This window comes from Loxodonta africana, chromosome 26 (assembly GCF_030014295.1).
Source record: "Loxodonta africana isolate mLoxAfr1 chromosome 26, mLoxAfr1.hap2, whole genome shotgun sequence".
Classification (NCBI taxonomy): Eukaryota; Metazoa; Chordata; class Mammalia; order Proboscidea; family Elephantidae; genus Loxodonta; species Loxodonta africana.
In genome coordinates, this window is record NC_087367.1 from 8100722 (window position 1) to 8113657 (window position 12936).

Here is a 12936-nt window from a genome sequence, read left to right on the forward strand (position 1 = left end):
GTTGCTTTTACTGTAATCGGTTATTGTCCATTAACTAGTCCATAGGTATATGCCTGCTCCTCACTTATCGACACAGTTAGGTTCCAGAGACCAGGTCGTTATTCGAAAATTGGCGTTATGCAAGAGTCAGGGCTATGCCTCGTCTTCAGCACCAGTGTTACCCCCCAGTCGTGTCTTGGGACGTGCGTGACATGGCAGGCTCCCTTCCCCACCATTCCTTCCCTGCTACGCAGAGCCCACGGGGGTTGGATGTGGTGGTGGCAGTGGTTGCGGGTTGCCCGCCCCCCCTGGAGCAGCAGGAACCCACTGTCACCTGGCTGCACTCTAGGTCTCTCTTGTAGATCCCCATGGCTCGCTTCTCCACTTTCCCGCTTCTCTGGCTCGGGTCTCTGCGGCAGGTGCCTCCTGGGCCTGCAGGCAGGTAAGGTCTGGCCACCTGTGCCCGGTGGAGGCAGCAGAGAGGCTTCTTTGGAAGAAGAGACTTGCAAGCCCCTGCCTGGCTCCTCTGCTGCACTTGGATTATGAGCTGCCTTGCTCCCTGTCACCAACCTCACCCCTCTCCTCCTCCTTTTCCTTGCGAATACACAAAATAGTCAGATAGTTGATTTTTCACTATTGTCGAAAACGCAAAATGTCAGGTAACAAGTTAAGTCGGTAAGTGAGGCCTAGGTATAAAGATATAAATGTGTACTGAATCTTTTGTTTGGGGCCTCGTATCAAAATACGTGGGGCCGTCACTGCAGAGTTCTACCAAACTTTCAGAGAAGAGTTAACACCACTACTACTGAAGGTATTTCAAAGCATAGAAAATGATGGAATACTACCCAACTCATTCTATGAAGCCACCATCTCCCTGATACCAAAACCAGGTAAAGACATTACAAAAAAAGAAAATTATAGACCTATATCCCTCATGAACATAGATGCAAAAATCCTCAACAAAATTCTAGCCAATAGAATTCCAACAACACATCAAAAAAATAATTCACCATGATCAAGTGGGATTTATACCAGGTATGCAAGGCTGGTTTAATATCAGAAAAACCATTAATGTAATCCATCACATAAATAAAACAAAAGATAAAAACCACATGATCTTATCAATTGATGCAGAAAAGGCATTTGACAAAGTCCAACACCCATTCATGATAAAAACTCTTACCAAAATAGGAATTGAAGGAAAATTCCTCAACATAATAAAGGGCATCTATGCAAAGCCAACAGCCAATATCACTCTAAATGGAGAGAACCTGAAAGCATTTCCCTTGAGAACGGGAACCAGACAAGGATGCCCTTTGTCACCGCTATTATTCAACATCGTACTTGAAGTCCTAGCCAGGGCAATTAGGCTAGACAAAGAAATAAAGGGTATCCGGATTGGCAAGAAGGAAGTAAAGTTATCACTATTTGCAGATGACATGATCTTATACACAGAAAACCCTAAGGAATCCTCCAGAAAACTACTGAAACTAATAGAAGAGTTTGGCAGAGTCTCAGGTTTTAAAATAAACATACAAAAATCACTTGGATTCCTCTACATCAACAAAAAGAACATCGAAGAGGAAATCACCAAATCAATACCATTCACAGTAGCCCCCAAGAAGATAAGATACTTAGGAATAAATCTTACCAAGGATGTGAAAGACCTATACAAAGAAAACTACAAAGCTCTACTACAAGAAATTCAAAAGGACATACTTAAGTGGAAAAACATACCTTGCTCATGGATAGGAAGACTTAACATAGTAAAAATGTCTATTCTACCAAAAGCCATCTATACATATAGCGCACTTCTGATCCAAATTCCAATGTCATATTTTAAGGGGATAGAGAAACAAATCACCAATTTCATATGGAAGGGAAAGAAGCCCCGGATAAGCAAAGCATTACTGAAAAAGAAGAAGAAAGTGGGAGGCCTCACTCTACCTGATTTCAGAACCTATTATACAGCCACAGTAGTCAAAACAGCCTGGTACTGGTACAACAACAGGCACATAGACCAATGGAACAGAATTGAGAACCCAGATATAAATCCATCCATGTATGAGCAGCTGATATTTGACAAAGGCCCAGTGTCAGTTAATTGGGGAAAAGATAGTCTTTTTAACAAATGGTGTTGGCATAACTGGATATCCATTTGCAAAAGAATGAAACAGGACCCATACCTCACACCATGCACAAAAACTAACTCCAAGTGGATCAAAGACCTAAACATAAAGACTAAAACGATAAAGATCATGGAAGAAAAAATAGGGACAACCCTAGGAGCCCTAATACAAGGCATAAACAGAATACAAAACATTACCAAAAATGATGAAGAGAAACCCGATAAGTGGGAGCTCCTAAAAATCAAACACCTATGCTCATCTAAAGACTTCACCAAAAGAGTAAAAAGACCACCTACAGACTGGGAAAGAATTTTCAGCTATGACATCTCCGACCAGCGCCTGATCTCTAAAATCTACATGATTCTGTCAAAACTCAACCACAAAAAGACAAACAACCCAATCAAGAAGTGGGCAAAGGATATGAACACACATTTCACTAAAGCAGATATTCAGGCAGCCAACAGATACATGAGAAAATGCTCTCGATCATTAGCCATTAGAGAAATGCAAATTAAAACTACGATGAGATTCCATCTCACTCCAGCACCAACAAGGCTGGCATTAATCCAAAAAACACAAAATAATAAATGTTGGAGAGGCTGCGGAGAGATTGGAACTCTTATACGCTGCTGGTGGGAATGTAAAATGGTACAACCACTTTGGAAATCCATCTGGCGTTATCTTAAACAGTTAGAAATAGAACTACCATACAACCCAGAAATCCCACTCCTCGGAATATACCCTAGAGATACAAGAGCCTTCACACAAACAGATATATGCACACCCATGTTTATTGCAGCTCTGTTTACAATAGCAAAAAGCTGGAAGCAACCAAGGTGTCCATCAACGGATGAATGGGTAAATTAATTGTGGTATATTCACACAATGGAATACTACGCATCGATAAAGAACAGTGACGAATCTGTAAAACATTTCATAACATGGAGGAACCTGGAAGGCATTATGCTGAGCGAAATGAGTCAGAGGCAAAAGGACAAATATTGTATAAGACCACTATTATAAGATCTTGAGAAATAGTAAAAACTGAGAAGAACACATACTTTTGTGGTTACAAAGGAGGGGGGGAGGGAGGGAGAGGGTTTTTTATTGATTAATCAGTAGATAAGAACTGCTTTGGGTGAAGGGAAAGACAACACTCAATACATGGAAGGTCAGCTCAATTGGACTGGACCAAAAGCAAAGAAGTTTCCGGGATAAAATGAATGCTTCAAAGGTCAGCAGAGCAAGGGCGGGGGTTTGGGGAACATGGTTTGAGGGGACTTCTAAGTCAATTGGCAAAATAATTCTATTATGAAAACATTCTGCATCCCACTTTGAAATGTGGCGTCTGGGGTCTTAAATGCTAACAAGCGGCCATCTAAGATGCATCAATTGGTCTCAACCCACCTGGAGCAAAGGAAAATGAAGAACACCAAGGTCACATGACAACTAAGAGCCCAAGAGACAGAAGGGGCCACATGAACCAGAGACCTACATCATCCTGAGACCAGAAGAACTAGTTGGTGCCCGGCCACAATCGATGACTGCCCTGACAGGGAGCACAGCAGAGAACTCCTGAGGGAGCAGGAGATCAGTGGGATGCAGACCCCAAATTCTCATAAAAAGACCATACTTAATGGTCTGACTGAGACTAGAGGAATCCCGGCGGCCATGGTCCCCAGACCTTTTGTTGGCACAGGACAGGAACCATCCCCGAAGACAACTCATCAGGCATGAAAGGGACTGGTCAGCGGGTGGGAGAGAGATGCTGATGAAGAGTGAGCTAATTATATCAGGTGGACACTTGAGACTGTGTTGGCAACTCCTGTCTGGAGAGGGGATGGGAGGATAGAGAGAGAGGGAAGCTGGCAAAATTGTCATGAAAGGAGAGACAGAAAGGGCTGACTCAACAGGAGGAGAGCAAGTGGGAGTACGGAGTAAGATGTATGTAAACTTATATGTGACAGACTGATTGGGTTTGTAAACGTTCACTTGAAGCTTAATAAAAGTTAATAAAAAAAAAAAATACGTGGGGCTGTACTTATGGTTTACGTTGAAAAGGTTAAGTTTTCCATGTTTCTTTTGGTTATTTAAGTTCCTTATGGAAAGTCTTTGATTTTCCTTACGTGGGCAAGAGAAAAAATCTGCCTCTTCTCATAAGAAGTAGTAACTCAGAACAAAAAGTTGATTTTAATGGTCTACTGTTTACTTTTAGTTCTGTTACCAAACAAGTCCATATCTGTTCCATCCCACCCTGGTTTATCAAAAATATTTTAACTAATGTAACCTAAACCATGAATATGGTTGGGGTAATGTGCATTCCTTTTGGTATAAAGATAATCATTTACTTGTTTTTGTTGGAATATGTGCTTTGATAACCGTTTTCTGTCATTAGGAAAACGTTTCAGTTATCACTTTGCTTTTGATAGCTCGTTTGTAAATCTTCCGTCATTCGTCTGCCATTTAATAAAGCCCTTTGCTAACGAATCTCCTTTCCCCAGGTCAGAAATAAGGCTCAGCAAACATTTTTTGCTGCCCTGGGAGCATATAACTTCTGTTGCAGAGATATCATTCCCTTGGTTTTGGAGTTCTTGAGGCCTGATAGACAGGACGTCACGCAACAGCAGTTCAAGGTATAGGTGTTTTGTTTTAGTATGAAAATTATCAAACACACAGAAAAGTTGAAGGAATTCCGCAGTGAACATCGATATATCCACCGTTCAGATTCTACATTTAACGTTTTGCTGTTTTTGCTTTATCACATATCTGTCCTTGCATCTTATTTTTTTAATGTATTTCAAAGTAAATTGAAGGCCTTCGTATACTTGATCTTTAGACCAGTATAATCTTCTTTTCGCCCTAATTACATATTTACCTGTGTTTGTGATCTGTGTTATAATGTGGAAGAATATAGAATGCTGCTCTGAGAGTTACAAGGAGCCCTGCATTGGTCTGGGGAGTTCGGGCAGACTTCTCTGAGGAGAGAGTTGGTTGAGCTGAGTGCCACTGGCTGACTAGCCTCATGGACATAGGAAAGGGGGATGTGAGAGGCCAAAAGGTTCAGAGCAGAGTTTCCAGCATGAAGGGCCTGAGGCAGGAATAAACATGGTAAGTTGCACCAACTGAGTGAAAATGTGTCTGGTTTCAGCAGGAAGGGAAGAGATGATACAAGATAAGGCGGATACTACATCCCCTAGGGAAGTAATAGCATACAGGTGAGAGATGATGATTGCTTCTGTCATCAAGCAGAAAAAAATTGAGAGTGATTTAGGAGAGAGAATTTATGAGGATTCAGGAGGGAGAATTGATAGAATTTGGCAATTAAATATAAGGGGACTGGAAAAAGGAGGTATCAAAATTACTTAGTTTCTGGATCGTACAAGTGGTTGTTGGACATCTTAGAGGGAATGGGAAAATGGATGATGTTTGTTTGGACACATTAATTTGAAATGGGCCCCAGAAACTAAGAGGCAATGTCAAGTAGGCATTTAGGTACCTGAGTATGGAGCTTAAGATATAATCTGGATGCATGTTGATGGTAATGGAAATCTTTGGGCGGCATGGTTAAGTGTGTGGGAAGAGAGTGAGAAGGGAAGAGAGGACCAAAGGACAAGTGTTGAGAAACTCCATTAGAAATCCAAGTAGGATAGTTGAGGTCAGAAAGGTAAGAAGACATGAGGAGTCACAAAAGCCAAGGGGAGCGCTTTCCAGAGGGCTCCTCGATCGGCAATGTCAGTTGCTTTCTGAGTCAAGATGAACTTTAAATGTGTTTTTTGAACTTAGCTTCTAGGACAAAGGTCAACAAACGGGGTAGCATAGACCCTGCTATCTGCTTTTGTAAATAAAGTTTTATTGGAACACAGCCATTTCCATTTCTGTGTGTATTTTCTATGGCTGCCTTTCTGCTTATGAGGGTAGGTAATAGTGGGTGTGACAGGGACTGTATGTAGCTATTTATTAATGGCCTCTTACTGAAAATGTTTGCCAATCCCTGATGTATAATTACATGATTCAAGAATGCTGTAGGAGGTCTCACTCATTAGATGGTACATCATTGACCTTGTCGAGTGCAGTTTAAATGGATAAAATCAGTGAATTCAAATAAGATCAAAATTGAGAAATGTTCTTGAGTGTCAACAAAGTCGCAGTCACCAATGACCTGTGGAGAACGTTCACAGGAGAGTTGAGTGCAGGGTGGGTAAGAAGCCCGGCTGGAATGAAGTTAGAGTGAGAGTTGTGGAAGTGGCAAGCTATGTTGGTTCTCACAGGTCTTCTTTATGAACATGGAGAAAGGGCACCTGCTGCCGTTTGAGTCATTTTCATTAACTGGACTCCGATGTACACAGTAGAATTAAGTAACCGGGCTTTTATATACTTAGGAAAATATTCAACTAGTGAGTATTAGCTACTATTTCATAAGTTATTTCAAACATGCCCTAAAATACGAAGAGAACGTTTCATGGCCTTTATGAAGCGATTCCAGCAAAATAGAATTGGAATGGAAGATACATTCTTGGAAATGACCTCCTCTGACTTCTTTCTCTACGGCCTTATTAATTACAGTTCCTCGAGCAAATGTGTGTCAAATGACTTGCCCTTGGAGAAAATATCAGTAGATGCCACTCACAGTGATTAAATGTCAAGTTCAGGTTTCTAAAAGTAATACTTTAGATGTGTGAAACTCTTCTACTAACCAATATCAAGCATTTGAGTAATCAGTTTTTAGTAAATTTGAAAAAATCACATAGGTGAGTTGGCTACAACAGACAGCGCCTCTGATTCCTCTGTTAATCTGTTTTGTGCAGGGTGCCTTGTATTGTCTCCTTGGAAATCACAGTGGCGTGTGCTTGGCAAACCTTCACGACTGGGACTGTATTGTACAGACATGGCCAGCAATTGTTTCTTCAGGACTTAGCAAAGCAATGTCCCTGGAAAAGCCCTCGATAGTGAGACTGTTTGATGATCTTGCGGAGAAGATTCATAGACAATATGAAACAATTGGACTGGACTTCACAGTAAGCAAAACCGTTTTTTCATTCAGATTGTAGCTGAAATACTGCCTTGTTAAAATGCTTTTTATTAGTCTTTATGGTGGTGTAGTGGTTAAGAGCTACCGCTGCTAACCAAAAGGTCAGCAGTTTGAATCTACCAGGCGCTCCTTGGAAACTCTATGGGGCAGTTCTACCCTATCCTATAGGGTCGCTATGAGTTGGAATCGACTGGATGGCAACAGGCTGTGGGGCTATTCTTGACATTTGAGTCTTAACTAATGTTTTATAAAAAAATTCATTTGTTTAATTTTTCCATTTCCTCTTTGTCCTGTTAGTGCTTATTACTGTAGATAACAGGTTGAAATACCAAGTTGTAACATGGCCAGGAGAGAGGAGGTTTTCTACCAAGAGGCCACAAACGTTGTTGCAGTTAGTATCATTCGACATCTATCCGTGTCTCCTTTTTCAACGGTCACTGTGATTCAGGACTCTAAATACGTTCCTTTTTTGGAAAGCACAGTCTTGCCATTTGCAAGTCTCATTAGATTATTTTTAAATTTTAAAAAATTTAGATATGATTCACATAGTATAAAATTCACTCTTTGGCATGTGTGATTGTATATTTTTATATCCACAGCAGTATATTTATGACATCATTGCAGCCATTACCACTATCTCATTCCAGAAGATTTTCATCACCCCAGAAAGAAACCCCATACCCATTACCAGTCACTTCTTATCCCCGCAAGCCCCCAGTCCCTGGAAACCACTTAACCTACTTTGTTTCTGTGGCCTTCCCTCTTCTGGACATTTCCTGTAATGTGTGACTTTTTGTGCCTGGCCTGGCATGATGTCTTCAGGGTTTATCTGTGTTGTAGCGTGTGAGTGCTTCATTTCTTTTTACGCTCTTTTCTTTTCTATAAGATTCCCAAGTCATGTGTTGCAATTGCGGAATTGCTTCAACAATCGGAAAACCCCTCTGTCAACCAGACACTGCTTAGCCCAGAAGAAATTAAAGAAGGACTTAAACGCCAGCAAGAAAAGAATGCTGATGCCCTAAGGTAATTGATGAATGGTGTACTGAGACAGGTGGTACTATAGATAACCCGTAAAACCAAACCCACTGCCATCGCGATTCCAACTTGTAGCGACTCTGTAAGACAGAGTAGGACTGCCCCACGGGGTTTCTGAGGAGCGCATGGTGGATTCGAATTGCTGACCTTTTGGTTAGCAGCCGTAGCTCTTAACCACTACGCCACCAGGGTTTCCTGACATTATAGGTAGTAGGTTTTAAATATCTCTGAAATATAGACACACCATAACTACTTAATGGTTTCTACGTTGGCTGTGATACAAAAAAGTAGAATATAATTATCATGAAGATCCCTGATTTTTAGTTTTAGCTGTGGAGGTAGAAAACACCATCTTAAAAATACAGCTGTTTTAATACCATATCTTTATTTTAATGTGATTCCTCTTTGATTTTTTTAGATAGTAGTTTCAGGAGTAACTTCATTGGGACGTATCAGTCATTACATGATAAACGCACTTTCAATGCGTGTATTTCTTCGTGACTAATAATTCCTCTGCTCAAATTTATAATTTGGTATCAGGATATTAATAACCTGTTTTTACACCTTTGAGCCAGACAATCTAGTGATAACACTCAAACAGGAGCCTTTCTGGCTTGGCTTTGTCTTTTGTCTTCTTCTGTGAATACACCTACTTATTTTTTCTAAGATGTCTGTATAAATAATAAACCCTCATGTTATACCTACCTCGTGTATTTCAGATACCCAGGGTATGATATAGGTAAACCACCCCTCACTTAGTGGTCAGTACTTACAGATTTGCTTTGAATGCTCACTCAAAAACAGTGTGTTACCCAGAGTACCTAGTGGTTTTCTTTGTCTTCTCTCTGCCCCTCATGTCCTTTTCCCAGCATCTCTGTTTACCCAACTGCTTTCCTCCGGCTTGTTCCTCACCAAGCCTTTTAGCAGGCTGGTGATGGGAAGTGGGGAGGGTCAATTTTGCATTAATTTGAATTTATTTTACATTTTTTGATGTACATCTAAGTAGTATGTTAAAACAATACCGCTACTGTTTTTTTTTTTTTTTTTAAGGAACTATGAAAATTTGGTAAACACTTTGCTAGATGGTGTGGAGCAAAGAAATTTGTAAGTACAGTTTTGTTTCCTTAATTCTTAAAGCATTTGCCTTAAATACTATGGGGTTTTCTGCATTGAAGGACAGAATGGCCTGTGTCACAAAAATTCTAGTTGGATTCATGAATTTAGAAGACCAAAAGGGAAAGATGTGAAGGGGAAGGAAGTTTGGGGTTAATGATAGGTACAGCGTTCTTCGATAGACCCATCTAATACAGGTTTTTTTAGAAGTGGTCTTATGGGTGACGTGTCTTGTGATTCTTTTTCTTTTTCCTCCCTTTTAAGGCCTTGGAAATTTGAACACATAGGCATTGGGCTTCTGTCTCTGCTCCTGCGAGACGATCGAGTGTTGCCTCTTCGTGCTATACAGTTTTTTGTGGAGAATCTCAACCACGATGCAATCGTAGTTCGAAAGGTAGATACTTACCTTAGCTACAGTCAGTCAGTTCAATGGGTCTGAGAATATTTACCTCACCTGAAGGGTTTAAATTTTCACAACAAAAGTTACCTAGTATGTTGAGGTATATTGATGCGAAATCTATCTCTATTGGGTCAGAGAATAATTTCAGCAGCTATGTGAGGACATGTCGAGGTGCTGTGTATTTCAACCAACTCTGGGGTTTAGCAGGAAGGGAGTTTATAGGCTAGTGAGAAAGACTGACTTTGAAAACTGAGTTACGGTATGATGTGTTGCGGGGTAAGAAATCTGATGCACTACGTTTTGTTTGTACACTCAAAGTGTTATGACATGGAAGGGGGTTGAGCGAGCCTGGTGCGTTGCTGAGATTTAGAGAACAAGCAGGTTTAGTTTAATAAAGAAAAGGTTGAGGTTTCTAGCCTGAGAGACTAGTGTGGTGAAGGGTCAGCTGTGAGAACCCTGAGTGACTCATTTCATGTTAGATTGAGCACTCCCAGCTGTGTGGGGGGTGAGGCATTTCTGGTTTGAAAAAAGCAGACCAACTTCTTTTGTGAGTAAGGCAGCTATTTAACACATTTTAAAACTTCGATACGTGTACCTTATCTGTTTTCTAGATGGCTATCTCAGCTGTTGCTGGTATTCTTAAGCAGCTAAAACGAACCCACAAAAAGCTGACTGTCAACCCCTATGAAATCAGTAAGTACTACCAAAAGCAATAATCCTTATTAAAACTGAGAAAGTTTTCGTAATTTGAACTGTATAAATGACTGTGTTTTTTTTTAATGAATTTTGTTGAGAGTATACACAGCAAAACATACACCAATTCAGCAGCCTCTGTGTGTACAGTTCAGTACCGTTGATGACATTCCTCAAGTTGTGCAGCCATTCTCACCCTCCTCTGCTTAGCTGTTCCTCCTCCGTTAACGTAAACTCACTGCCCCCTAAAGTTCCTGTCTCATCTTTTGAGTTGCTCTTGTCAGTTTGATCCCATATAGACAGATTCTAAAAGAGCACAAGTGCTCAAGGCAGACATTCTTTATTAATTAAGCTAAACTCTTGTTTGGCTTACAGAAGACTTCAGGGAATACAAGTTACCTGCTTCTACAGCACAGTGGCTCTGGGTCTCAACTGCTGTTCTGTGGATATTAATCAAAGTATGAGACACTGTTATGAAGAGGGACAGTTGGCTACTGATAGATAGCATTCACAAAAATATATTGATTATGAAGATACAGAGAATCAGTGTATTTTTATGAGTATCTGTCCATTTTGCACACTCTGGGCATACATGTCATTGACTTTATATTGTTTATCTCACACTCTGGAAATTATGTTGTTTATCGGTGTTTCAAATACTTAAAATGCTATGACCAGTAATTTATCAGTAGGGTAGGTGATCTCTCTGGGTGGTGGGATTACGGACAGGATTAATTTTCTTTATACCTTATTGTATTATCAGAACCTTTTGGGTAGTAATCTTATGTAACTATTATAATCATAAAAAAGTAATAAAATATGATTTTAGAGAGAAAAAGTGAATTATTGTTTTAATTTTTTCTACTACCAAAGTCTACCTCTCTGCTAACTTCTGGGGGTACTCAAACAGCTATCTTCCGTTCTTTTTCCACACAGAGGGGATGGCCATGCGCACCCCATCTTTACTTTGCGACGCTGTAAAAATAGTGTTAACTACATCTGGGGAAGGCGTTGTTTACTGTCCTCCCTACTGGTAATCTTTCCTTTATCCTCACTTGAAATATATTTGCGGTCCAATATTATAAAAATAATACTAACTTTTAATATTAAGCAAGGCACAAAGAAAACAATCTGTATTTTACGTAATATAGGTAGTCTGTTATAGGTTATATCTGAATTATTTTTAAGTACAATGGGAAAATTATTTCAGGAGTGAACAGTTGCTTTGTAATAAAAAAAAAATCTAAAAGCAGCGCATGGAGTAAAAGCCCTAGTTCCTCTCCACTCTGCCCGGTCTTCGTGTGTAAACACCGTTACTAAGTTCTTAAGTCATTGGTTATGTGTCGTGGATAGTACGGGCTGCAGTGAGCCTCAGTGTGAATTTTCTACATAGATAATATTTGCCTGTGTGTTAAGTCAGAAAGGATGTTACTAGTGTGGTTGTTAAACTCTTTTTTCCCCCCCATGAGTAGTGTCCTCTTGTTCTTAATTTCAGGTTTTTGGTCTCAGTATTTGGTCATAAGGGCTCTTCATATATTTATGATACATATGGTTATATTACTCATATATGTGGGACATGTTACTTTTTTACCCTGCTTGTCCTGACTTTGTGTGTGCGTGTTCATCAAAAAATTAACTTATGTAGCAAAAAAAAAAAATGGGAGTGATGGTGGGCACTTGTAGGTCTCATAGCATGCATGGAAAAGTATTCCTCTCTCTGGTATTTTAAGAAGATTCACTAATGATTTTCTTTATACATTTATGGTTAACTTTTACATTCAAAATTTTTATCTTACACCTAGTACCTAGATCTTGTTTTCTAACCACCAATCTCCACTAAAAGGAACGAGGGCTTTTTGGAGAAGGAACTGATTTCAGAGCTGTGGTTGGGAAAGGCAGGAACACTTTGAGCCAGAAAGTAAGGCAGTGCTCTAGAAATGATGGGAACGTGTGAAAGGACAGAAGAGACCCCTCAAAACGACTCTCCACTATCAGTTTGCATATCAAAATAAATACTGATAGTGATAGATTATAACCATTAGGTTAAAATAAGAAGTAGTGATCACCCCATATTGATGTAAATGACTAAGTTAACATGGGGGCAAAGAAAAGCTTTCTTTTTAGAGTGACAACTAATAAATGAAATGATGGAATTAGGAAATTATCATTTGGGAACCACCATAATAATTGCTTCAGAAAAAATTCACTGATGCTAAAACAAGAAATGAGAGGCAGGATGTTTATATAGTTTCAAAACATACGTTTTCATAAGCTGCTGAACAGACACAAAAGGGAACAAGAGTAGCTTTACAGCAGAGAAACCTGGCAGACAGTCACCTCCATCAAGTGACCAAAGGCAGCACTCTGAGTAACGGACAAACCAATATTGTGCACCTCCTGGTAGGGCATACCAAGAAGGGCGTGACAGCACTTCTCTGTTACTGACAAAAGCCCATAACCTGAATCTAATCATGAAGAAAGACCATACACACCAAAATCGAAGAACAATAAATGGCCTGTAGTCTTCACGATGTCAAGGTCTTGGAAGACAAAGCCTG

At 40.0% G+C, this 12936-nt stretch overlaps 1 protein-coding gene across 4 annotated transcripts in view; it reads left to right on the top strand.

The window, feature by feature from the left end:
* Positions 1-12936, top strand: part of PSME4 (proteasome activator subunit 4) — a 97069-nt gene that overhangs the window by 59751 nt on the left and 24382 nt on the right. For all 4 annotated transcript variants that reach the window (XM_064277088.1, XM_064277090.1, XM_064277091.1 and 1 more), the window contains 6 exons: positions 4610-4741; positions 6914-7123; positions 8024-8160; positions 9223-9276; positions 9550-9679; positions 10297-10378. In XM_064277088.1, coding sequence (XP_064133158.1) covers positions 4610-4741; positions 6914-7123; positions 8024-8160; positions 9223-9276; positions 9550-9679; positions 10297-10378 — 745 coding nt within the window. The remainder of the gene's footprint in view (positions 1-4609; positions 4742-6913; positions 7124-8023; positions 8161-9222; positions 9277-9549; positions 9680-10296; positions 10379-12936) is intronic.